The sequence below is a fragment of the Typha latifolia genome, chromosome 11 (genome assembly GCF_019914945.1).
Source record: "Typha latifolia isolate L0001 chromosome 11, TyphaL0001v2, whole genome shotgun sequence".
In the NCBI taxonomy this organism is placed as follows: Eukaryota; Viridiplantae; Streptophyta; class Magnoliopsida; order Poales; family Typhaceae; genus Typha; species Typha latifolia.
In genome coordinates, this window is record NC_133096.1 from 7,596,249 (window position 1) to 7,623,558 (window position 27,310).

The window sequence follows — 27,310 nt, forward strand, 5'->3', positions numbered from 1 at the left end:
TGGTAGAAGATAGCTGTTTGACGTTCGAATCAAGCCCAAAGTTTTGCAGCAAATCGGATAAAACAGCAACCCTTCAACCATTTCTGCAGGTAATTGTGAATGTAAGCTTTGTCTGGGCTGCGGCGGTGATGGACTGCATGATATTCCTGCATACCTTGTCTTCGTATATAAAATATTATGCCACTGGATGGCATCGACTGGAAATCATTTTACAGTGTACCAAGTACTGCCACTAAATAAAGGGATAATTTCATATTAACCTTTTTCTTTTATTTTTCGTGATCCATTGAATTTCTTCATCATCAGAAACAAATAAAATATCCTCCTCCACAGTGATCCATTAGATTTTTTTTATTAAAAAAAATAACATGCGAGTTTTAGAAAAAATAGACAGAACAAAGTGAAAATAAAACAATTATTTGATTTTTTTCAACACAATATGAAGGACGAGAAATTTGTTATAATTTAGAAAAAAAATCAATGTATACTAAAGATGTGGGAGCATATAAATATAGATACTAGTTCGTGCAGTTTTAATATGAATAGCTAACACTATCAGTATATATCAATATAATTTTTTCTCACCTTTCGTATAGGATCTGTTACACGACTACACGAGTGTGTCAACAACACAAGAGCCCACACTCTTGACAGTCGCTATTCGAGAATATACTTTTAAAAAATGGATTGATCCACCGTTCAGATTGACTTGTAACATTGATCAAAATAAATGAAAGTCTCTTTTGTTTAAAAAATATCAATATACATTAACATGAAATCAGTATACAAACTTTACAAAACTAGATTAGAACGAAAGGAAAAAGGAAATAGTAAAAGGAAGAAACATCTTTTGTATTTCCTTGGTAGTGATGTTCTCTCTTTTTTTTTCCTTTCTTTTTTGAGAACTTCCAAATGGCTAGGAATACAGCGGGAACTGGATCAAAAAGTTACATGAACAAAACAGCTAGCAGTACTATCGGCCCTCTATTCTGATGTTCTAATTTCTAATGATATTTATATTATCAACCTCACATAAATTATGCAATAACTGATTTCTAGGGGTGTTTAAGCCCAAAAGAATGATAAGAGGCAAGATCTAGATGGAGCAGACAATCCTCTTCACAATGCAATGCTGCAAAAGCATTGATTGTGCTCATTTCTGGTATCACCCGAAGGACTCCACTGCAGGTCCTCCCATCAACTCAATCATCATAGCCTCCTCCATCGTCGACATCAACACCATCATCCGCCAATCCGTCGGCATTGTCGTCGCCATTATCAACAACCATATTTTCCATTCTTGCCATTTCATCATGCACTTGCTCCAATGCTTCGTTCTTCTTTAGATCTTTCTCCAGCTGCTGCTTCTGTGCTCGCATCGACTCTAATTTACCATCACCAAAGAATGTGGCATAAGGCTTTGAGACCTGCAGGACAATACTTTCTGAAGTAATCCAGCTACCAAGTTGGAAAAGACGAAGAGGCTGAAATAACATACCTCGAAGAACTGATCTCGATCTTTCGCACTTTTCACTAGATTACCCCAATGATCATCTTGCATCAAAGTTGATGCAGAACCCACCACCTTCAGCACCATCAGATTTAACATTGTATACCATTAGTGTCAGTATTTGAATTGAAAACAAAAACATAGAAAGTGACATTAACTGGTTAAAGGATTGATGTTGGATTAAAAAGTTTCTGATCAAATTACAAGACCAGGTTTACACCCATGAAATTCATCTTGGGCTTGAGCTATCCAAGGAAGATTCAAGAATTAGAAAATCTGAATCTCCTGCAGTTTTTTTCCTCAAATACAAAAAGCCCAAGTCCCCTCCTCTCCCATCTTCACTCATGATATTTAGTATTTACTAAATCAGAATTTCACTCAGTGCCCAGGATTCCCACTGCCGCCCCTTTGGTAGCTGTGATGTCTCTCAACTAAGTGTGGTTGATGATTCTCTTGAGTCTTGAATACAGTTTGGCAGTAATACTTTCATTTATGCCTGTATTTTGAATAAGAAGGTTGTTGTCACTTCCTTTTTCTAGATAAGTAAACTGAGTTCTTTCCCTGTAAAATAACTGTGATACTTGTGTTCCCCGAAGTAAACAATATTGATTTTTTCTCTCTGTGTGCATGTTCTGCCTACTCCGAACCAACCATGCTTATCCTTAGTTCTTACCCCACCTTCACAACGGCTTCATCCTATGCAGACAACATATCCTTAATTTTCCATCCATCAACCCAATTTAGCACAGCACGACCCATCCCCCACCATCTTAGCTCTGACTTCTCCGTGAAGCCAGAAGAAGAAAAAAGAACAGCATAACAAGATCAGCTACTTAGCAAGTTATGTCACTCTCTAACTTCTCTATGAAGTCAATATCATTAATGAATATTCAGACACTTATTCTTCTTCTACTTCCAGATACTGTATGAATCTCATCCTGGTTGCTAAGATCCAATCAAAATTATGCATGGGTTTGACTGATTGTGACCAGTCACTATTGCTGAACAAAAAGAAGGTAAACATCCATCTCAACGAACACTTACCATGACGGAAGATCTAGCTCTGGTGATGCCAACGTTCATTCTGCGGAAATCCGAAACAAAGCCAATCCCTTTCCCTTCATTTGCTCTAACGCAGGAAAAGATGACAACTTCCTTTTCCCGTCCCTGCAGAGATAAAAAGAACATTTATATATAAATTTATGTATCACAAATAAAACATGCATTAATAATTACTACATGTGCTAATCACCTGGAATCCATCAACCGTATTAATATCCACAGCTTGATCAGACTGATCCCCAAAAGTCGCACGAAAATGTTCCCTCAAGAGCTTTACTTGATATCTGTATGGAGATATTACTGCCACCTGAGAACCAGACCTGAGTTCTGGATAACGGGCGGCCAGTTGATGATACAAGATGGCTATAAACTCAATCTCCTGTTCGTTCACCCAAGACCCACTTCCTGATGATTGGGTCTCTATCCCGTCTATATTAAAGAAACAAAATGGGCCAAAGCAACGGTAGGAATGCCAAGGACGTTTTCTATTGACTAGTTCTCCATCTTGTAAAGAACCACCATAAAATTCTTTCGAGGGGAAAATACTTATCTGTGTTCAACTGAATGAGTTAATGAGACTTGAAAAATACTTTAATCATTTAATCAACAATTGCTATTTATCTGACCTCTGGATGCATGCGATACTGAATCTTAAGCATCTGTACAGGAAAGCCAGCAGCTTGAAATCTTTTAAATAAACTTGTTCCATACCTATAGGATGACAAGAGCAGACTTACTAGTTGCAAAATATTTAGGCAAAAGATACACTAGAAGATGTAAAATATTGACTTACCCAAATTTCTCCGCAGTTGAAGAAATTACAGTGGCTGGCAACTGAACTGGGTCACCAACCTTATCCAGACAACAGAAGATGAGTAAGACATTTTCAAACATACTCATCACACTGGTAGCAGCAACTGACATACTGAGAGAGTGCAGAATATATGCTCAGGCTCTCCCAGAATCAAGAGCAAGTTGATCAGTTTAATGTTAATGAAAAAGAAAAAAAGTTGATTGTCATGTTGACATGAACATGAAATAAGTTGTTCTGATGATAAACTAATAAAATGTAATCTGGAAACACCATAATGGCACAAACCAAGTTCCAAATAAGTCATTCTGATCATAAACTATTGTATAAATTACAGATCAACCCCTTGAAATTCTAGTCAACAAAATTCTAAGGATTCATGGGATTTTGTTGACTAGATTTTCGAGGGGTTGATATGATATCAAAATAGGAGGTCCTGAGTTAGAATCCTACTATGCCTACCTTGTCAATTAAATTAAAAAAAATTAAACCAATATAAGTCAAGTCCACTTTTTAGGCTCATCAAATGTCTCAGGTCTATAAGTGAGGGAGATTGTTAGATCATAAATGATAAAGATCACCATTCTCAACCGATCAACTTGTTAAATTGTAGTTATAAGATTGTAATGAAAGTACTCACTGGTTTTCTATGCTCGGTAATGGTAATTGATAGTAGACTATCAAAGTGCCTTTATTAGGAAGCAATATATTCTGGATAGTATGGTCGCTCATGGGGATAAAGAAGAAGAAAAAGGGATACCATTGAAACTTGATTTTAAAAAAGCTTATGATAATGTGAGACGAGACTTACTAATTGATTCTACAGTGGAGAGGGTTCCTAGAGAATTGGATTCAGTGGGTCATGCAGTTGGTTTCGACGAGTTTCTCTGCTATTATAATTAAAAAAGGAGATTGACAGTACTTCAGGTATAGAAAATGGCTGCAGCAAGGGGATCCTTTGTCCCCTAACTTATTTCTGTTGGTGGTTGATAATCTAAACAAAAGGAGTGAGCAAGCTAAAGCTAAGGGGATTTTAAGTGGCTTTGGGGATGATGCCAGAAATAAATGAATTATAAAACTACAAAATCCAGATGATACATCGATTTTTCTTAAGGTTGATGAGATGGAAGTGGGGACCCTGAATTTATTCTTTATTGTTTTGAGGCTATTTTAGGGACGAAGATAAATTTTGAGAATAGTTCCCTTATATATTTGGGGTCAAATGTGGAGAACGGGAAGAGGTTGACACACTGAATTGTCAAATGAAAAAATTGCTCATAAAATATCTTGGGCTACCTTTACATGATAGTAAGCTTAGAAAGTGTGACTGGACCCCAATTATCAATAAGATTGAGAAGAAATTGGCAAAGTGGAAAGGTAAACTCCCCTCCTTAGGAGGGAAAATTACCTTGACCAATTCTGTTTTGAACTCTATACCTCTTTACTATCTCTCCTTCTTTCAAATGTCTGCATGGGTAAAGAGTAGAATTGATAGACTAAAACGAAATTTTCTTTAGAGGAATGCAACTAAGGACAAGGTGTATGTATTGATAAATTGGATGAAGGTATGTATGAAGAAAGAATTAGGGTTTGGGAGTGACAGACCTTACTGATATGAATAGGGCTGTATTAGCAAAGTGGTGGTGGAGGTTGCCTAATTCTAATAATCATCTCTGTACTGAGGTGGTTAGTTAACGATATTGAAAAAGGGCTAAGGTTGAGGCCTTCAATATCATGAATTTGAATAGAGTGTCCCATTTCTAGAAGGGTGTCTTACAAACCAGCAAGTCTAGGGTGAGTTGGATAATGAGAAGTGGGAACACCGTGAAGTTTTGAAAAAATATTTGGATGGGGAAATGCAACTTTGGCTTCCCAGTTTAGTTACATTTTTGAAATCGTAGAGGAACACTTAAAGAGGCGTGGAATGGCAATATCTAGACTTTACATTATAGAAGACAGTTGTTTGAGCAATCAAGGATGAAAAACTATGAAAATGTTGGTTCAGACCAGTGATATCACCCTATCAAATGGTCTAGATGTGCCTCAGTGGAGATTCAATAATAATGGCATATGCATTGTTCGATCCTTGTATAGTTTTCTAAATAATGGTGGTATCATGCTGAGAAGGCTTCCCTGGATCTAGAAAATGAAAATCCTTCTCAAAGTAAGAGCCTTTTATGGTTGATTTGTCGGAATAAAATTTTAACTAGAGATAATTTGATAAAGAAAGAATAGATTGGTTGTACACGGTGTGTCTTTTGTTCTAAAGAGGAATCAGTGAATCATCTATTTTTGAATTGCTGGTATGTGAAGAGAATTATTACTGAAGCCAGAAAAATCAAGGGAATTATTGCCAAAACCAAGACATGTGAAGGATTGGTTCCTAGGGGAACAAATTTGTCAAAAGAGAGACAATGACAAACTTGTATTAGTTTGGATTGCTGCTTGGATTTGGAGTATTTGGAGAGAACGGAATAGCAGAATTTTTAGAGCTTGAGAAAAAAATGGTATGCCCTACAATATAAAATAACATTTTTACTTTTATGTTGGGCGGACAGTCATTGAGAGAAGATTGCTAAAAAAGAAAAGAAGATTATTTCTAGAGCAGTGGAGAATATGAAGGATGAAGAATGATCTCCCGGTGCTACTGCAGTCAGACAACTTCTCTTTCTTGTTGGTGTTGGATATGGTGATGAATTCTCAGCTTAGTATGTTTTCATTCTGGGACATCAGTGTTGGTTTTAGTTGTAACCTGAACAATCCTGTTTGTTTTCGAATTACCCCGTTAAGATAGGTACTTTCTATGTTTCTTTTGGTAGGGGTGCTGCTGTGATGGGAATTTGATGGATATATCTATCAAACTCATGATATATCTGTGACTGTTTTATTGTTTCAATGAAACAGGGATTCAGCCTTTTGTCAAAATAAAAATCACCATTTTCTAACGGCTTAAGTTTTCGGAGTATCCGGTAAGTTAAAAACCCTTAATAAAATACATGAATCATATAATTCATAGCAAGAAAAACCTGTGTATGTATTGCAAAAATGTGAATCTAAACTAAAGTGGCCTCACAAGGATGTAATCAAGCTTATGCTGGAAAAATAAGAAGGGGATAGCTATATAAAACTAAATTGTTGTAAACAAAACTGTGCATGAGCTGCAAGTAATGAAAGGACAAGATAGCAAGCTACATTATAACATAAATTTGTTGTAGATTACTGCTAACTTCCATATATTGTGGTCAGGTGATACTGCAGAGTAAACCACACTAGAATATTAAGTATCACAAGAGGTTGCAAGTATCACCATAAATATGAAACATATAACGCAAAAGAAACATACCAGAAAAACTTGTCTGCATCCATGTGCCAAAGGCACAAGAGTTGCCGGTTCCACCTAATGAAGAATTGGCAAAATCACAACAGTAAGAAACATTATGCATTGTCTGCAACTATACAGCTCAAAGTAAAAGTAATACGAAGTTATAATGTTGTCCTTTCTTTAATTACCATAGGCTTGACTGCCAGACACACAAAAATCAAAACATACATGACTCATGAGCAAAGAAAAACAGACAACTAGAAGGCATGTATTTATACACATAAATGTATCGGCAATGCAAAAGATATAGAAAAGGAAATCTAAAGTGTGTACTGCCTACTTAAGTGTTTCTCGTGGCAGCAAGTTTAAAAAAAGCACAAAATACATCAAGGACTCATGCATAATGTGCAGAACAAAATTAATTAAAACAAATTGATATATGTTTTGGGGAAAAAAACAAAAATATATCCAAATGAACTAGGGCTGCTGTTAATCTGGAAGTTTATACAAGACTAAGAAGAAAATTGGTGAGCTGAGGAAAAATGGAGCTCATCAATCATGACCTCCATTGTCTGTAATGCACATTAATGATCCATCTATTTTAGTTTCATATCAGCTTTCCAGTAGCTCCATGCACTTTACTAGCAAAGCCAACACCTTCTGCTCTTCCCTTCCCTCCTTGGAACCTATTGTCTAGCTCCTCTTTAGATATTCATATTAAATTTCTAGCATTTATGTACATTAGAACATCACCAAAAGATTACATTCATCAGTAAATCCTTAAAAAATTCACATTTCAATAATAAAATTTCTTATGGTTACCCATTCATGGCCCATGATTAATCTCAGATGACAATATTTAATTCCCACATAGGCAAATACTTAACATCGTCAATCTTTTGATTTTTAAACACAAACTGAGCTAGTGCTAATTGGCATCAGCTCCAATTTCATGGTGTGTGAGACCATAAATACTGCCTAATAAATCTCTCAGAAAAGGTAACAACAAGACTTAGAAGTGAGGTATTGGAAAAACTATTTCCTGGCAAGTCTTGGATTCAGAAACAAGGACAGCACCAAGTGATCAAATCTAAAAGGACTAGAAAGATGATCCAACTGTGTTTGCTGAGGAATTATGAATGAGACAACAAGACCAACAATCCATATATATCAATCATCTATATTGAAAATATCAGGAAGAAGCAGCGAACTTACAGCTTGTGCAGCTTCATCGATTATAACTACATCGAACACACGATTCATTCTACTGAAAATAGATGAACCGCTAAAACTGAGAGTAGAAAATACCTGCAAATTTGGGAAATAATGAGGATAAATATGAAGTAACAATTAAATCCATCCTTTTGACAGAAAAAATGAACCCACAATAGCTGCTTCATCAAGAACTGAAGCACGAATACGATCACGGTCAGCTGCCCCTCCTGATCCATGTTTTCCAACACCCGATGACCGATCAACACCAGCAAGTTTTTGCTCTACCTGCAGCAAGAAATGTCATGCACCACAAATGTTTTGTCAAATATGTAGCCAAATGGTTAAGAGGTGAAAAACGCACAAGGTAATCCATTGATACAGCTTGCACAGAATGATGAGGCTTTAGACCAATTCGCACGATTTTGGGATTATATACAAGGTCATTTTCATCATGAATACCTGAAAATCCAAAAGCCAGTAATAACCTTAATTTTCATGTGACAAGAAAACTTTAAAACATATGACTGAACAGCCACAAGGACTACAAGGATAGAATTTATTCTCTTCTCTTCTAGATTATGCCACAATCATAATTATCCAATTTCACAACTTTTTCGCGAGTTAAATTATGTAAGATGAATTGTTAATTGTCTGACTATCTTTGTCCAAAAAGTTTGAGATTGTCAAAACTTCTGTAGCATAATGCAGTTAAATTTGCAATTTCTAAATCATCAGAAACATCAATATGTAAGTTTTACAATTGAAGAATGTTACTTGGTAATTTAATAATTGCCATTCAGCAAAATATAGGATCAATAGTCTAAAACTAGTCCCCGCATATACTATGAACCCTTACAAATTGATTTGGTTCTTGCCAAGAGAGTTTAGCTTTAGGTCTCAATGTTCCATGCTGAACTTAGACTATGCCAAGAGAATGAAAAGATTTAGTGATTCAATCCAAGTAAAGATGAATACTAAAACAAAAGGATGACAGGTAGGTCATGACTTGACAGAAAACTCTAACTAAACATATAAATTATTTGAGATTACCCAACAGCTGCAACAAAACCTAACCGTGTATAATTCAAGTAGATAATAATCATTATAAGGCACCAAAACTAGTACCCTCTGCTCAACAAGGGAAGTTCTTACCTGTATGTAGGAGGCGCAAAACTATTTCATCAAGTGCAGAGTTGGACGGTGCACATACCAAAACATGAACACGATATTTGCGGTTGGAACTTACAATTTCAGGTTTCTAAGCAGAAAAGGAGAAAAGTAAGGCGTGAAACTATCAAACGGTCTTCCAATCATAAGCACATTAAGTTACTGGAGAATACCAATTCATTTCCGGTAGGGAAAAAACCATCGTCACCATCAACAGGCATAATTAAGTCTCTTGGATTTGCACCGACTAACCAAGGAGATGCTTTCATCCAGTGGTGTTGCCTGCCAAAAAATAGAATATATATATATAGCGTTAGCCATATACATATTATATTGGAAAGATACAATATGGCATAAAAAGCTGAATCACTTGACAGACGTCTTCTTATTATAGACCAAAAGACACCTACAGATCTAATTTTATGGTCTGCCTATACAGTCTGAAAATAAGTTGATGAAGAAGCCTTCTTAATCTCTGTTTCCAAACCAGATTAGTAAGCTAAAAATGTAGCCTTTCCGTAAAACACCTATATGTACAACATGGTGCCTTCCTCGTCTAATTGAACAGAAAGTTGAACTTGCAAGAAAAATACAATTTGACATATAATAAGAACAAGTAACTTGGAAACCAAGAAGATATAGATCATAGCAGAGACCAACGGTAACAATAAAAATATTGAAAGCATGGTTCGCAGAATTAGCAGATCCCGATCCGAACTCTCCCTCTCTCTCTTTTTCTCTCCTTGCTATATAACCGTTATTTTTCTTACAAAGAGATCTAGCTTTGGCGAACTCCGGCGGCGCAAATCTAACTCTGGCGAACTCTAATTTTAATTTTATTTCTTAATTTCTCTATTAGTTTTTTCATTCCTTCCACTCTCTATCTCTTTTTTTTTTCTATTTTCTTCTTTTTCACTACACCATAGTTTTTCTTTATTTTATTTGGTTTTTTTCACTCGCTCTCTCTCTAATCTCTTCTTTCAGTTTTTCACCACACCATAGTTTTTCTTTATTATTATTTTTTTTTTTCTAAATTTTTAAATAATATTTAGAATTTACATAATTAAAAAAAGGTTCGATCTGATTTAGGCGACTGATACGGCCGATCCAATCGATACGTAGTTTTTCGAATGACCGATCCTAATCCTGATCCCAATCCCAATTTTTCAAATCTTGATTGAAAGCATGAATAAGCCAAATAAAATATAATCTTAATAGTATGCATTCCAATATATCACACTTCATGATAATATGCATCCAAAATAATCAATATAAAAATCATCTATTAACTCTCCTTTACATGCCAGGCATATCTAATTAAAACCATCAGCCCTTCAAAAAAATGCTTCCTAGCTTGATAATCTTTCATACTTCCCATTTTGACCCAAGTAAAATTATTTGATTACAGGTTGTAACGAATTACTTAAACAATCTAATATTTAAATCTCCTTAAATTAATATCAGAATGATCTTTTGTTAGTCCAAACCAGCGGGGAGATGGCTAAGAACCTCATATGTCTTGCTCCTAGAAACACTACTAGCAGAATCCTCATGCAATGGGACATGTAGGAAAAAAATTCCATATTTATCAGCTTTGACATATAAAACAAGAAATAGGCAATTATTACATCTCTTCAAATTGCAGTACTGGACCAAGTTTTTGAGTAGAAAATCCTCGCCTGCATGACACAGAAGGAAAATCAAATTTACAGACATTAATTTATTTTATTCACAAGAGGCTGGAAATCCTCAATCCTTTCAGTAAAAGAGAATCGAAGAGGGCTAGTTGAAAGTACTTCGATTGAACTCTTGCAGGAGCTGAATGAAGAACAGCACTAAGAAGTCCAAGAATTGTCTGTGTTTTTCCTGTTCCTGGTGGACCCTAAATAGCACATGTCATGAGGACCAGATCGACAATGCATATGAGACAGATAAAATGGTGATGCCAGAAGTCAATTGCATTCTGATTTAAATATTCTTGCAGAAAGGCATAACTACAACAAGCTTTGGTGATCATCTACGTTTCTAACGTGACAAGTCCATTCTCATAAAACTTGTTTAGATAATGATTGATAACACTCAAATTATGCATTATATGCATAAGATGCAACACAGATCATCATCAACTATTAAATTTCTTAGAACATTTCTGGTTCCATCCTCCCTTTCTGTATGCCAAAACAGAAACCTTTTATAGTGTTTTAACAGGTTCAATCACCTGATCCTAAAAAACTATGAACATTTAAACAGTGAATCAGTTTAAAAAGTTCAGCGCATCATAAACATTAAGATCTCCTTCAATCCCGTACACGACTTTCTTTCTCCCTGCAAAACCATATCTAACTCAATATGCCCATTATTTCAAGTAGTCTACTTCAGGTCTACATCAGCAAATAATCACTATGATAAATTAAATAGCAACACAGTTTCCACCACTAAGAATAATAAAGCAACGAACCTGTATTAGAACAAAGGATCTACGTGAAAGACCAGCCTGTAATACAGAAAAACTTTATCCTATCAAAAACAGGCGTGTCACAATTAAACAGTAAAGATGCAAAAATATATGCTGATTGAAAAGCTGATTTACAAGACTCACATGTATGGCTTCCAATTGGGAATCATTGAGGTTAGTTTTAAGATGATCCATTAGTGGTTCAGGTACGATCCAGGCACGATTTTCAACATTCATGTCATTCGACTTTTCAGCAGCTGATAATATCAAATCCTTGAAAGGAAGAGAAGTAATAGAATGCAGTGCTACATATTCACGTATTATAGTTGATAAGCTGCAAATCTGGTAAGATTCATTAACAATGTCCCATCACCAAAGAGAAAGTAGACATCAACGTTAAAAATAAAAAGAAACAATCCCAATATAAGTATTCTGACATATTTTGAAAGGTTCTATTTTCAGAAAGTACAGAAAAGACTCACAGAGCTATAATCCTTGCTATAAATCAACCAAAGCCTTAAGTATTTAACTAACAACTATTAAAAGATAGCGTTTTGATTGAATAACTTACAGAGCAGCATGAATTTATTAACTATATACTATATAGTCATGCTTAAAATGATAAATCCCCAAATTGGCACACATTTTACAATTTTACCAACCGTTAATGACTTTTATTGTTTCCCACATCCAGCAGGGATGCAAGTATCTATCTACACATAGTTTTTCTTCATTTTTTACACAGATAATATCTCCTTTTAGTGTTTCTTTCTTCTTGTTCTGCAAGTGGATTTTCTAAAAGAAAGAATGATGTGTGTTTGGAGTCTCAATGTCAGATCCAGAACTTTTCCCATCAGTCACCAGTTGTTTGAGTGTGCTTGCAGTTCTTGATCCTTATTTTCTATTTTTCTTCAAAAGGCAATATCTTCTCTAGCTTGTAGATTATCTAATTAGAGTGTGATTACATTAAGTACTAAATCTATATAAATCTAATTCCACTTCAAAATTATGAGGAAAAATGCTGCTAAAAGGAAGACTAAATTCCTTGTTGGCAGTTCATACTCACTCGCAAAATCCATAAGAAGCTCTCTGCTGTTTTCAAAACAGAAAGCATCCTCGTCAGCCTTGGACTGTGCTCAGGTTCAGCTTTCCCCAGCCTTTTCACCTCGCCAACAAGGAAGGTTCGAAGGGCAAGAGTTTCTCTACCACCACGATGTTCCACCATTGCAAAACAATATGTGGACGGTGTTGCACCCTCTTCAAACTGCAAAATGTAACAAAAGCACAAGTAATCAAGTATACATAACAACACCTCAGATAGATTCTTAGGCAACCATCTACATACGACTCCTATGTTATCTTGCACATTATATTCAAGAAAAGGCAACGCAATGACAAGACATAGGTGAAATCAAAGGTAGGGGGTACAAATAATCTACCTTCTCCTTGGAAAGCAGCAAGAGATCATTCTCCGACACTTCTTCACGGAATTCATCAAGGACGGCCACCGAAACCTTATGAAATCCATCAGACTCGACGCAAGAAGAGAACGCACCCTTCTGCCAGTCGGTCTCGTCTGGGATTCTCCAAGAACACAAGCAAATCATCATCAATACCAAGCAAAACCCCAAAAGATCAAAATTTTAATCCAAAGTGCACGTCACCTTCCTCGTCCCTCCCTTGAATGATCTGCGCCTTGACCTCTTCGAAGAGGAGAGGCTCGAAGACTCCGATGTAGTCACCGACGTCCTTGTACGTGTTCTTCGCAGGCCTGAGCCCATCGGGGGGCTTCTTGCTCTGCTCATGGAAGGAAGAGAGGAAGATTTAAGACGACTGAAACTCTAGAAAGGGGAGAAGAGGAGAAGGAGAAGAAGAAGAAGAAGAGTCAGATTGGATTACCTTGGATTCGGCAACGAGGCGGAGGTAATCCCAACTGAGGACTACCCTTTGGAATCGATTGATAGAAGGAGGAGCAGAGGAAGACGGCGCGGGATTCTTCTCTACTGCCATTGCCGCCTCGCCAAAGTATTAGCTCGAGGGTGAGGGTTTTAGGCGAAGGGTTTCTTCTGGATGGTTACTGGTTCATAGAGACGAGGAAGACGGACGCCACGTCGGACGAATTAAGTTGGTCGGATTCGCTACTAAACCGGATTGAGAACACCCTATATTTTAAATTATTTATAATCCAATCCTTTTTATATTTCCTATAATTTTCCTATGGCACGGTTAGTTTAACTAACTACGGATCGTAAACTATGGTCTATTTAACTATGTTGTCATCGTAACCAAAGAAAAAAAAACTGTGGACTTTATTAGAATATAAATTTTATTGTTATTTAATAGTTTAAAATTTTAAAGTAGTTAGCTGAATTAGCATTATATCAAATAGATTAAGCAAAGATATTCTAGTAGTTAACATAAATATAGCACAGCCGAGGAATACTCGAAGTGTATAGAAGTTTAAGTCTTATTATTTTGAAGTAAATATTTTTGTTATAGATTGATTATTTTAATTAACTCGGGTATTTATTATTTTAATAAAATGAAGGGCGTTATTAAAAATTTACAACTTAAAAAGGTGGAGAAATATCATATCCTAATTATCACATATGATATATTGTTGACAAGAAAAAAAAGAGCCCATTAACCCCTCGATACTCTTATTAGATACTATTTGGACCCAATCATTTATCTATTTTCACTAAAGAATATGCATAATAGAATCTCAGTTTGGACAGGCCTAATTATTAACCACTTGTCTAATCTAATTATTAGGATTTTAATTATTATTAAAAGAAAAAGAGAAGAAGAAAACTCTTGGTCTGGGCTTCAGCCCAAGAGATAAATTTTATAGCCTAAGAAGACATCGTCAAGCATTCATCACTTTTCTTGATATTTTTGAAACTATTGTTCCTTGGGGGAGCCCAGCCCAAGATACACCTCTCTACTAAATCTCTCTCCTTGAGATTGTCGGCGGCGAAGGAGGAAGAGAGAGAGAGAGAGAGAGAGAGAGAGAGCGTTCCGGACCTCCGGTGCTCCGCTTCAGGTAAAGCCTTCTCTCCCTCTCCTCCAATCCGATCCGGTCTGTAATGTAATTGCAGTCTTCCCTGATCGATTTCGTACAAGTTTATCCCCATCAGATCGGATCGGATTAGATCGATATTAATTCGAATTAGGGTTCAGTTCACCGTGGATTGTGGATTGTGTCTTACTGTTATTCCTTGGCATGCAGAATCTTGTGGATCTGAAGGATTTGGAATTTTTTGGCTGTTGTTGGAGATTGCGATGAGATGACTCCCGCTCAAGATCCGTTTTACATTGTCAAAGAGGAAATCCAGGACTCTGTGAGTTGGATCTGTTTATATGTTTTACTTGCTTTCAAGAAAACTTGTTTCCGGCGTATTTCCGCGAGTTCTCGGATAACTACTGGGTGAAAGTCGAATCTGTATTTCCGCGAATTAACTCAAGCCTTGCGACATGAATAAGTGCCTTTAGTTGTATGAAATCCACTATTTTTACACGATGAATAAAATCCCTCTTCGAATAGTGTGGTGCTCCGAATGTTTATGGAATGGATGTCATGGTATTTGTCTATTCATCAAACGAAATTCACATTGATCATCATCAAAACCCACAAAGTTCCTAAACAAAGACAAAGCCCAGGTCCATTGGACAAGGATAAATTAGCTTAAGGTCAAGATCGAGCAGATTTGATTTGATCAGATGAAGCTCTATGATGTGATTTATTAGTATTAATTGTAGTCAGCAGTTAACTTGTGTGAAGAGCGAAATGGGTGGAAAGGGGCATTTTGTTAGAAATAGGAGGGACTGAGCTAGTTTACTGATTTGAATTTGTGAAGAGTAGAGTTAGATCGAGGTGATAGTTTTGAGAAGAAACTTCAAACCTCAACTTTTATCAAGAGAATGTAGTGAAATAGGAGATTTCAGAGACGGGTGATATGATGCAATTTGTCATGATTGGAATGAACTCATTAATGCCAATATAATAACTTTTGAATCTACTCAGAGTCATCTTAATTTGATAAAAGTAGGTTCTTGGGACAGCTGCTTTTCGTTTTCCTTCCAGAGATTGTATATGTTTCTAGGATCACCTGACAATAGCTTCCTTGCATTTCTCATCTGTATTGAACTAGCCAGGGACTATAAGCTGACTACAGAGTGTGTCAGATAGTTTTGTCCCTTTGTATTGTTCTGGCATTGACCACACTTTCACAGAAGTACTGATGTTTTGGAAGTAAATGTATAGATATTGCAACTTGTGTCTATAGATAAAGAAGGCATTTGATGGAACTCTAGAATGTTGTTATTGGATGGGGGAGAAGGACAAGGGTATCCGTGGACACATATTGATATGAATGAACATATTTAAGGACTTTGTATTAAGAGGTTAAGGATGTTTAAGCAACAGTACATTTAGTTGTAATTTAGTCTTCTATGATGCTCTAGATTGCTGTTGTATTGGAGGCTCTCAAATAATTTGGGCCGAGAAATGCAGTACATGAGAGAAACTCTGCTGCAACTAGGAACATAGTTGAGAGCGTAGTCTAACATTGGAGTTCTAAAGATTGATCTCCGGCATGATTGTAATTGTCAGTCAGCTAAAGTCAAAAACATGAGATGAGAAATTGAGATAATTTCTTCTTTAGCTGGAGATCTTGCATTCTTTTTGCTCATTCCTTGTTTGTACTAGTAAAAAGAGAAAAGTCTGGTTGTAAGAAGATATCCTCTTTGTCTTTCCTATATATCCTTTCCAGGTCTAGGAGTACCTTTGGAGGCTTTATTCTGTGCTGTATGGGCTTAAACTTTGAATAGAAATCATTAATATTCTATTCCTCTAGCCACTTTCGAGGTTTGATGCGCATTCCTCTTTTGTGTGATTTTTCTTTTGGAAGGAACTTGTTGTCCAAGGTTAAAACTCTACGGGTAGAAAGTAAATAAATAAAATACTCTTCTTCCAAGGAGGCTTCTCAATCTTAGCTTGTGCATGGTATGAAAGCCGATGTTTTTGCAAGGAGGTTTACATGATGTTGCCAATGCTCCTATAGGTGCATTACCAAGAAGTACCTTGGATAACAAATTGAATACTCTCTTGGTCTGCCCTATAAATCGTGGGCTATGGCAGTTAAGCTGATCGTATTGTATCATCATTTTATCTCGTTCAAAAGTTTTGAGTAATTTTGAAAATTTTAAAGTCTCCCGGCTTATGTGACTCCATAATATATATATATATATATATATATGTACGTACGTATGTACATAGCAGAATATGGCTCTAGAAGTTTTCTGGCTTTCTTATCTGTATGCAATTGTTTTGATTCTCTTACATATAAAGCTAAAAATTCCCTTTGTTCCAGATTAACAAACTGCAAGCTTCTTTGCGCCAATGGGAGCAAACTCCTGTAAACACTGGAGAGCGTGTTCATCTAACTAAAGAGCTTGTAGCCAGTTGTGAAAGCATTGAGTGGCAGGTAGTAAATGCTAAGAATCTTACTTTTTTGTAATAATCTTCCATTTCCTTTAATTTCGATGGTGATTTCTTACCATACAAATACATTGGCAAAAGAATGTAATCATCCTTTTCTTTCTCAAATCTCAATTTTCTTTAAGCCCTTCTCTATTTGTTTGCAGTACGGATTGAACTGCAATAATATCTTATAATTTGAAATTATCCTTCTTTATGGTCATATGTTAACTGATATTTTCTTTGGTGATAGGTGGATGAATTGGACAAGGCAATTTCAGTTGCTGCAAGAGATCCGGCTTATTATGGACTTGATGATGTTGAACTTGGAAAACGTCGGAACTGGACTAGCACTGCACATAACCAGGTAAATTTCAAATTTATTTTTACAGCTATTTTTCACGCATTTCTTTGTGATTTTACTAATGTGCATGATTCTATGTTTTAGGACCTATTTCATACAAGAATGTGATATATTGTTTTGGGTTCTTTTTTACTTTTAATTCTTATAAAATTATGAATGGGAATCTATTTTGAATACTCTAAACAGTTCGTACTTATCTAGGTTGCTACCGTGAGGAGAGCTGTTGAAGCTGGAAAGGAGAAGAGCCATTTTACTTTTGCGTCACGCCAGGAGCTAATGGGTTATGCAAATGATCGTGTTTCTGAATCAAGCAGACCTAACCACTACGATGCCAGAGATAATGATGATTTTATCTCTTCAGAATCAGATCGTCAGCTGCTTCTTATAAAGTATTCTTTTTCCTTTTCCTATTTGACATTATTGGGTCTGGACACTATGACTGTCTGCAGGATATATTGGGATACTACTTGATAAGTTGGTACTAGTTGATATATTAACAGCCAATTTTAGTAACCTCAGAATAATTGTGGATATTTTCCATCCTAGACTTATAATCAAGATACATGAAAATAGGAATTTGTAGGTGCATAGGATGATTTGATCCTTAATTGGGAAATAGGAATCGTGCATCTGCTTTTAAAGGCTGACCACATTGTGTTTTTTCCTCATATTCTAATCTAGAATATGATATCCCGATATATTTGATAATTTTGTTTAGTTCGATGAAGATTTTATTGTTTGTTTATATTAAGCTAAATTGCTTTAGGCAACAAGATGAGGAGCTGGATGAGCTTAGCGCAAGTGTTAAGAGAATTGGTGGTGTAGGACTTACCATTCATGAAGAGCTGGCTGGGCAGGTACAAATTAATTCACTTCCCAAATATGTGTTGTATATAAACTAATTTGTAACATGAAATAGCAAGAATGAACCAGATATCCACCTGCCTGTTGGGTCTTAATATTATTTGAAATGAGCTGTATGTACAGTAATCATACACTGGTTATTCTTACTTTGTTAGATACCATTAGCATGATACAGCACTAGATCATTGAAAAGCCATGAAATAATATTGGATGGCTGAAGCATTCATGATAAAAATAAGTTGTACATGCGATTTCCCAACTATTATGTTGGGACTGTTTTACAGTAGCTCTGCATAAGGGAGTTCAATTCCTTCCGATGCAAGTGATTTTATTTTCCTCATGATGCAGGAAAGAATTATTGGTGATTTGAGCATGGAGATGGAAACTACTTCAAATAGGCTTGATTTTGTGCAGGTTTGTCCTTTTCACATTTACTTGCTCCAAAGACTTGTAGTCGTCATTTCTCTTTGTAGTTTTGTTTCTATTTTTAATAATTAGCATAGAGGAATTGACTCTACTACTCCTATCCCACTTGCATCAGATATATGTGAGATAATTATATTCATGAACTCTTTTCTCAAGATTCCATCAGTGCTGAATAATTCTTTGTTGCTTGTAGAATTGTTATTAGCATCTTAAGCAGATGCTAAGCTAGTTCATTCCATCATCTGTTGGATTTAAGATTGGAAATTCACTACTATTTAGCATCTTTTTTGGAGAAATCACTACTATATAGCAATTTAGAACCGCGAGAATCTAACTGATGATGCGGGCACCTTTTCTCCTCTCTTTTTTTTCTGTCACAGAAAAGAGTGGCTATGGTTATGAAGAAGGCTAGCGCAAAAGGGCAAATTATGATGATAGCTTTCTTGATAGTTCTCTTCATAATTCTTTTTGTTCTGGTGTTCCTCACATAGTAAAGACAATAAAGTTGTGTGGACTAATATTTTTGTTTAATGTAAGCGGAGGTGGAAGACACATGAGGCTTCAAATAATCTACTGGTGTAGATAATTTCAGAATCATCGTTTTTCTGGTAGCGGGCAACACATTAATGTAAATCATTCTTACGACGTCTCTGATTTATACAAATTCTCCATCACGGGGCATCCTTGAAACCATCTTCCTCCGTTGTTTTCTTGAAAGCTTCTGATATTTTTCAACTGAGCACTGTTACAGAAGCTTGCTTCTTTCTTTATGCGTTTGATGCTCTGCAGTGTTGCATTTTTTAGAGCTTTATGCCAAATAAAACTTGACAACGAAATAATAAGCATGTCTGCTTTCAGAGCTACAAAACTAGTGACCTTGCAATTCTTATCTGTCGCTGTCAGTTTAGATCGGTTTGGATCTTAAAACGTATGTCTCCTTATAATTTGCAAGTATAGATCCAATGATTTTTACCATTCTTATTCTAGAATTGAGTACCAGATTTGACAATTTCAATTAGTATGCAAAGGGCCTTCTGATCTGATTGTAAAGAATCATCTACTAAAGCAGTGAATTTCTTTTGTTTGTGGATGTTTTTAGTAGGTTAAGCTAACACTAAATCTTTAGTAATTTGTAGCAACAGTAATATCTCTAATCAATTGTGCCGAACTACTTTGCAACTATATCACCAAAATAACAACAAAACAAAGATTATATATATGATAAAAGTAAAGAAAAAATATACTTTGCAGCTAGTAGTGGAGCCTGTTTATATAATTGCCATCTCGCTCAATTTAATGCCATCCATTGTTGGGAGAAGATCGAATTTCAAATGGTTTGTTTGGCTTTTTTAACATAAAAACTAAGCATTTACAAATTGAAACAAGCCAAATAGCATATAGTTGCCCACCTCTCTCAAGATTCACGAAACTTATGATCAATTGAATCCAACGGCGCAACACCATTCATTGACACCACATGCGAGTACTATATAAACCTCACACAATTGAAAGCTAGGGTTTTCCTCCCAGTCTCTGCTGCTCCTTCGTCCTCGCCGCTTTCCTGCTCGTTTGCGGCGGCTCTCTCCTCTGGGAATCCAACACCATGGTAAGCGACCTAGGATTTGTCTCTTCTCTTTCTCCTTTTCTTTCTCTTTCTTTTTCTCTAATCTCATGTCTCTTCTTCTCCTCTCTCAGATCATCCCCAAGAAGAACCGTCATGAGATCTGCAAGTACCTCTTCCAAGGTTAGCTTCCTCTTTCCTCTCTTCTCTACCTTTATAGGGTTAGCGTTTCGGATCGTTTGATGGTCCCTCTTGGGTTCCGCAGAGGGAGTTCTCTACGCGAAGAAGGACTACAACCTCGCGAAGCATCCCCAGATCGACGTGCCGAACCTCCAGGTGATAAAGCTGATGCAAAGCTTCAAGTCGAAGGAGTTCGTGAGGGAGACCTTCGCGTGGCAGTACTACTACTGGTACCTCACCAACGACGGCATCGAGCACCTCCGCACCTACCTCAACCTTCCATCTGAGATCGTTCCCGCCACGCTCAAGAAGTCGGCCAAGCCGCCGTCTCGTCCATTTGGATCCGGGCCGCCCGGGGACCGCCCAAGGTGATATATTTATATTTTTTTAAATTGATTGGTTTGGCACTGAAGGTCGTAGATTTTGGTAAGAATTTGTGCGTTTAATTAATGTTTATGGAGATGTTTATGGAAAATGCGGTTTATTTAGGGGTCCTCCTCGCTTCGAAGGGGATAGGCCGAGGTTTGGGGACCGAGATGGGTACCGTGGAGGGCCTCGTGGAGCTCCTGGTGATTTTGGTGGTGACAAGAGTGGTGCTCCTCCGGAGTTCCAACCATCATTTAGGGTAAGACTTATTTTTCATCTAGTTAATATTTCTCGCTGCAAGTGTCTGTAATGAGAGCATGTTCATTATAATGATACGAGACACATAAATCTTTGGATTAGTAGTTGTGCTAGATGGCCAGCTGTTTGCTTGCCAAAGATAGGAAATGCATTTAATTCTGTGGATTATTTGCTCTTAAAATGTGTGAGCATTGAACATTTCCTTGTTAGCCTTACATGAGATGGTATTGTTTTATGAATATTCTTTCTAGTTATGTATTATTGGTTGGGTAAAGCTCTTAAACACTGCAAAAACTTTGGCTAACTATGACTATATTTGTGGCTTTGCATACCGCCATGTTACCTTTTTTACATCTCTGTGTAATATGACTCCTGTAAAACCACAACTGCAAAGGTGTATTCTATTCCGGAATAAGTTTGAACGGACTTAGTTAAGCAGTTTATCCTATAGTGTCTGCATGGGACCTGTCATTCTCATCAAATAACCAAAAGGAGAAAATAGAGAAAGAAACAAATAGCATTTCATATTATATTTTATTGGTTTATCTTTCAGTCACTTCTTTAACATGCAAAAGATCATCCTTATCTGGTTTCTACTTTCTAGATTTACCTGGTCCATATTCACCAATTGCACTTCTCAAAATTTGCTTGAGTTCTTCATTTGGTAGAATATGGAATTCTCTATAGGAACTAATCTTTGGCATCAAGAGATGTATTCAGCAGGAGCCATTATATCTTTAACTTCAACATGGTGTAAAGTCTTGTTTGTCCCATGTCCAGTTCCCATCTTGCTTGCTCTGCCAACTTGGCAAATATTGAACATTGTAAATTTGCTGAGATCCCTTGAATCTTGATCCTCTTGAACTAGTTTTTGAGGTAATTTTTGGTGTTGTAGTAACCAATATTTCAAATTGTCCTCTAACATGTATTTATCTCGTTTAACAATCTTCTATCGTTGTCTGTTGACAAGTGCTTTACCTTTCTTTGCCAAAGATTTCCTAGATTTCATTTATCTTTGATTCTTTTCCTGTATTGCCATCTACCCGTTGTTAGTATCAATTTGTTGCTAGTATTTTTGTTGTTATTCTATCTTATGTTGGACATGATTGATTTGCTTAAATGATTGCTATCACTATGTTCATGGTTTGGACATAGTCGTAATTCCATGACTATGAGCCCAGCCGAAGAGGCATAATTATATTCATTTTGATGTAAGTCTTCTGTTGGTGAAATTATGCAGGGCTCAGGCAGTAGGCCTGGCTTTGGCCGAGGAGGCGGTGGTTTTGGAGCAGGCCCAACATCGTCCATGGAGTAAATTCTGTGTGGTCTTCAATGGCTCTGAGGATTCTTCATATGCTCAAACTTTTCAGGAATTTCGTATTAGGTGCTAGTTTTTCTATTTGACAAGTTTTTGTTTCAAGACAAAGTTTGTGTGGACATGATGTATTGGTTGAGTGTCATACGAGAGGTGGTGAACACTCACTGGTCTGTTATCTGGTAGCACCTGAAAATTTATTGAGAATTATTTATAGTTTTGCACCAGATGATCCTCTCGTAGTTCTGAATGTAGGCACGTATTTTTTTTCTTTTTTCTTTTTTGGTTTGCAAGTTACAGGAGTTAATTACAGACCCTTACATAGACCCTTTTAATGGTTTATCTATTGAGCCTTGCAGTTTTAGTTGAAGTATGTTGTATCTTGAACAGGATTCAGTCGACTTATTGGCTTTCGGTGAATGAGGTCATGTTATTAAACTAGGACCTTGGGATATGGCTCATTTTACTTTTAACCTTTTTGATAAAAGGTAATGAAACTTACATACTCGCTAGGTTATGAGAATTATTATTACTATGTGATACACCCACTAGTGAAATAGACTCTGATATAAGGAAATTTAGATATCGACCTACAATTGAGGCCATCCATGCCTTTGACTAACAGCTGGGAGTGGCTGAAGAGACCCAGCAAACTGTGGAACCCTTAATAGCAGATTCACAGAAGCTCAGAATGCAAACAAAATATAAGCCCCAGTATGGATGTGGATTAGGTTTACTTTTAAAATCAGTTTAGGGAGTATTACATTAGCTTATCATCCAAATATTGGTTTAAGGTAAAAATGAGTGCAGGCCTGTAGGGTAATCTATCAATAAATTTAAAAGTATTATTTTTGTCCTTTAAAAGATATTTTGGTACGGACACCCTTCATAGTTAGACACAAAATTTTAATCTTAAGGTTAAGAGTAAATGCATTTTAATATACCTCTGGTTCGTCATAAAAAATTATGCAGTATATGATATATATACTATCACTAATTGAAGATTACTCTAATAAAAAGTTATGCTAGATATTACTGTGGGCTATGGAACGAAAATATTAGCTTACTTCAGTTTGGTGCTCTAGCAGCTTGGATAGTGATGAGGCTAATTTTCGTGGGAAATTTTACTTTATTTTTTATGGTTTGGCTTAGTTTTATAAACTGATTATATATTTTAAACTTTAATTAATTTATGTATAGTCTTAACTAAAGTATAATTATCAGTTTTTCTTAATATATTTAACTAAATCAGATATTGAATCTGTAGATCCTAATGAAAAAGTTTTAGAGGATTAGATAAGTTTTCTAAAATATCTAAAATAATACTAATTACATTTTAAATAATAATTAAATAATAATTAAATAATAAATATATGAGAGTTTGCTTTCATAATCATATATACATTATCCTTATTTTATGTTTCCAATTCATACGTAAAATATAGATTATCTAATCTTATACGTCCAAGTCCTCTTTTCTATCATTTCATAAACTTCTTCTGCGGTGCAATTTTTAAAATTTTCGAATATGAATCATATTATTTTACTTGCATTAAAAAGTTTTTTTTTTGTGCATAGGACGCATCTTCAAACTCAATTATTTAGATAATAAAATTAATTTTAATTTATTTTTTGTCGGTACATTTCTCATAAGAACTACGATTGGTATAATTTTATATACGTTGAAAATTTTATTTAATATCTTTAATGGGTATATCTAAATTCAATCGTAAAGGTGGCTTAAAATTCTCAGTTACTTACGTAGGTAGGTGAATAGTATTAATCACTTTTTCTGAGTTTAATCTAATATGATTAAAAAAAATAATAGTTATAGTTAGTAAGATGAAACGGAGTTAAATGCTACACCACGTTGTGTATAGCGTAATTAACCCTAAACATTTTTTCCCCCTAAACCCTGATGAAACCCTAGGATTCGCTGAAGCTAAAACCCATGTTGCATCGCTCTACTCTATTCCTTCTTGATTCCACCTTTCTCCTATCCAATTCCTCTCCCTAATGGGCGACTCGGAATCCCCTCCAAACCCTAACTCTAAGAAGCCCTCTCTATGCGAGGAGTGCGGCGAGAACTCATGGAAGTACCGCTGCCCTGGGTGCTCCATCCTCACGTGCAGCCTCCCCTGCGTCAGATCCCACAAGGAGCGCACCAGTTGCACCGGGAAGCGCAACCGCACCGAGTTCGTCCCCCTCTCCCGATTCGACGACAACCTCCTCCTCTCGGGTTGCTCCTATACTGCTATTCTCGATTTTTCGTCCTTTTCCTTCGACCTTGGATACCCGTCTGATATTTTGCCTTGTTGTTTGGTTTGGTTTGGTTGGGGGAAGATTACAACTTGCTGGAGGAGACGAAGAGGATCGAGGAATCAGCTCGTAGATTGATTGCCGGGTTTGGTGGGAATGTTGGGCCTAATTTGCCCATGAGGCTCCGGATGCTTCGGCAAGCAGCTTATCGTCGGCGGACACAACTCTTTTTTCTTCCACGAGGCATGTCGAAGAGAGAGAAGAACCTTTCTCTGTTTAATACTAGGTTTGTTGCATGAATTTGGAATCTCTTATGGTGATTTAGTGTAGAAGTTTGGCTGTTTTTAGGATGTAAGATAGCTGAACTGAATTTTGATATCTTCTGATCATATGGTGCCATAGGTAGCAATAGTACTTTAAATTTAATTTGGATTGATCTAGCTAGTTTCAAGTATTATACCTCCATTGGTTACATCACTAAGAATAGAATCTTGAGCTAGCAGATGATATATGCTGTTTTCTTGCTGGATTGTTAAACAGTAATTTCCTCAGTAATGCTGCTATAAATCTATGTAATTAATGAGCTTACAAAGAGATCTTGGGTATGCTTGTATAGGCATTTGCTTTATTATTATATGCTTGTGTGTTTTTGGCTTCTCTCAAATATTTGAAGTTTAATGAACAATTTATTTTGTGCTTGAAGTCACTATCTTGTTTGATTATTCATTTGGTCATTCTTAATCATTAAGAATCCTATTATACTGGCTTTCAGGAAGAAATGTATCTATTGGACGCTTGAATGGAGGTTCCATTCAACAGATGTTATCCTAATTGATCACAAGTGAGTATCCGACTAATTGTCTATCTATTCTATACTTTTGCTGTTTAGTACTAACTACTAAATGAGTTTACAGTCAATTCTTTTGCATGAAGTATACACGCATGAAAGGATTCTTAAATACGTACAGAACAGTGACTGCTTTGCAAGGTTTCTCAATAGTCATCTCCTCTGAGTTGGATTCTAATACAGTTTTTTCAGTGTAGATGAATATGCGAACTTGTCATCTTTAATAGAGAAGCATCTGGTTCCTGGTCCATGGAATGATCAGCTAACAACATATAGGAATGCGCCGTTGGATGGTTTGAAATTGTTCATTCGAAAAAATGCAAAGGTATGCCATCTTGATGTTAATAAGTAATAGCATCATGCCTCTCTTACATTGCAAAGTCTTGAGTTCTTTGAATCTTGCAGGGAGCAAAATCACCATATCGCGAGTTGAACATAAGTTCTCCTATCGGCCCACAATTGAAGAATGTTCTTATTATAGAGTACCCCGTTATACATGTTTTTCTTCCTTCTGACAGTTATGACTTTGAGGTCGAGAAGGATGTGAATTTGTTTGTTAAGAATGAGAAACCTCCAGAGCTCTCTGCTGGTGAACCGACCCCAAAAGGTACCATATTTAAAGTGGAGGAAATTGAGGAAGGTGAGATGACTTCAGAGACACAGGTCATGGACCTTGTGGATAATAGTGCTAAATGCAATAAAGGAACTTATCAACCAGGTAGGCAGATCTTGAGGTCAGTTGCTGGAGGACTAAAAACAAACTCTAACAAGGCTCACAAAAAGGTTTTGGAGGACAATAACAGGCACTACAGATCTAATGTAAATTCAAGGAGGTTTCCTTATCATGAGAACTTCAACTATGACCACGAATCAAAAGGTTGTTTCTCAGATCCTAGAAATACTACACGGCTATCTGAGGATAGCGTGTCACATGAAAGAGAAACTGATTATCTGGGTACACAGATGGTGAAGGTGGTTGCTGAAGGCCCAAAAGCTACTCCTGACGAAAAGTACCAAATGAATGTCCTGGTGGAGAGTAACAGTCACTCCAGTGCTAATCTAAATTCTGATAAGTTTCCGGAGGAAGAAAACTTCGACTTTGAGCAAGAAGTCAAAGATGCTTACTCAGACCTTCTTGGGGAGATGAATCCTGATGATTTTTTGTGCTTGGATGGTGGGTTCGGCAATGAAGATGAATCAGAAGAAAGAAGCAATCTCATGGATTTTGATGGAATGTTTCTTAGGGAGGATGAACTAGAGGAAGGAGAGATCCCTAGCTTTCTAATTTGACTGAATTGCTGCTGTTATACCAAAGTTTTTTGTCTTTTAACTTCTTTTCTCAGTCTGGCAGTGACTGTTAAAGACAGGTAACACTGTCCTTCTCGTACTACAAGAACAAACCAAATTACTGCTGCAAGAAGGAAAAATGTATTTATGTAAAATTCTATCCACTAGCATACAAGCAAGGAGCAAGGGAATATGATTTAATTCAGCTGTTGATTCACAGTATGTTGCTGGAAGTCTTCTTGCAGCAAATTGTTCATTTTGGAGATTGTAAACAACTGGCCCATATCGGGTAAATTAAGTTTTGGGTTTTCACTCATGTATAATATGAATTATTTCAGTTGTTCTCACTGATTCATTTATAGGAGTACTTTATCATGATACACAAATAGTATCTCGCCACATAAAGTTTGTAATTTACTTTCAACACTTTTTTCATAACCTGTTGATGCTGTTCTTCATTAATACATCATACAATGGAGGTTGGGCAAGTCTTGATTCCTTTGTGTTTTCCATCAAAATTTCATCCATAGCAAAAGTTTCATTACCATGATTATGTTGA

At 36.3% G+C, this 27,310-nt stretch overlaps 4 protein-coding genes across 4 annotated transcripts; 3 read left to right on the top strand and 1 right to left on the bottom strand.

Moving 5' to 3' along the window:
* Positions 1-741: 741 nt before the first annotated feature.
* Positions 742-13,650, bottom strand: LOC140798105 (probable helicase MAGATAMA 3). Its single transcript, XM_073151841.1, has 20 exons — positions 13,442-13,650; positions 13,207-13,339; positions 12,982-13,118; positions 12,609-12,806; positions 11,687-11,884; positions 11,546-11,581; positions 10,884-10,969; positions 10,716-10,766; positions 9,261-9,369; positions 9,073-9,178; positions 8,282-8,379; positions 8,092-8,205; positions 7,921-8,013; positions 6,727-6,780; positions 3,366-3,424; positions 3,199-3,283; positions 2,763-3,122; positions 2,555-2,677; positions 1,499-1,585; positions 742-1,427 (listed from the first exon to the last, which is right to left on the bottom strand). The coding sequence occupies exons 1-20, from the start codon at positions 13,550-13,552 to the stop codon at positions 1,203-1,205; spliced, it is 2,463 nt and encodes an 820-aa protein (XP_073007942.1). The 5' UTR covers positions 13,553-13,650; the 3' UTR covers positions 742-1,202.
* A 665-nt stretch (positions 13,651-14,315) lies between these two features.
* On the top strand, positions 14,316-19,371 carry LOC140797364 (syntaxin-61). The gene is made up of 8 exons (XM_073150736.1): positions 14,316-14,588; positions 14,775-14,886; positions 16,918-17,031; positions 17,278-17,391; positions 17,590-17,777; positions 18,155-18,245; positions 18,601-18,666; positions 19,059-19,371. Exons 2-8 carry the CDS (start codon positions 14,833-14,835, stop codon positions 19,167-19,169), a joined length of 738 nt encoding a protein of 245 aa, XP_073006837.1. The 5' UTR covers positions 14,316-14,588; positions 14,775-14,832; the 3' UTR covers positions 19,170-19,371.
* A 492-nt stretch (positions 19,372-19,863) lies between these two features.
* On the top strand, positions 19,864-22,585 carry LOC140797365 (small ribosomal subunit protein eS10z-like). The gene is made up of 5 exons (XM_073150737.1): positions 19,864-20,284; positions 20,374-20,422; positions 20,505-20,787; positions 20,909-21,044; positions 22,284-22,585. Exons 1-5 carry the CDS (start codon positions 20,282-20,284, stop codon positions 22,356-22,358), a joined length of 546 nt encoding a protein of 181 aa, XP_073006838.1. The 5' UTR covers positions 19,864-20,281; the 3' UTR covers positions 22,359-22,585.
* A 1,684-nt stretch (positions 22,586-24,269) lies between these two features.
* On the top strand, positions 24,270-27,137 carry LOC140798076 (uncharacterized). The gene is made up of 5 exons (XM_073151804.1): positions 24,270-24,597; positions 24,702-24,903; positions 25,390-25,458; positions 25,657-25,789; positions 25,870-27,137. The coding sequence occupies exons 1-5, from the start codon at positions 24,375-24,377 to the stop codon at positions 26,752-26,754; spliced, it is 1,512 nt and encodes a 503-aa protein (XP_073007905.1). The 5' UTR covers positions 24,270-24,374; the 3' UTR covers positions 26,755-27,137.
* Positions 27,138-27,310: the final 173 nt, after the last annotated feature.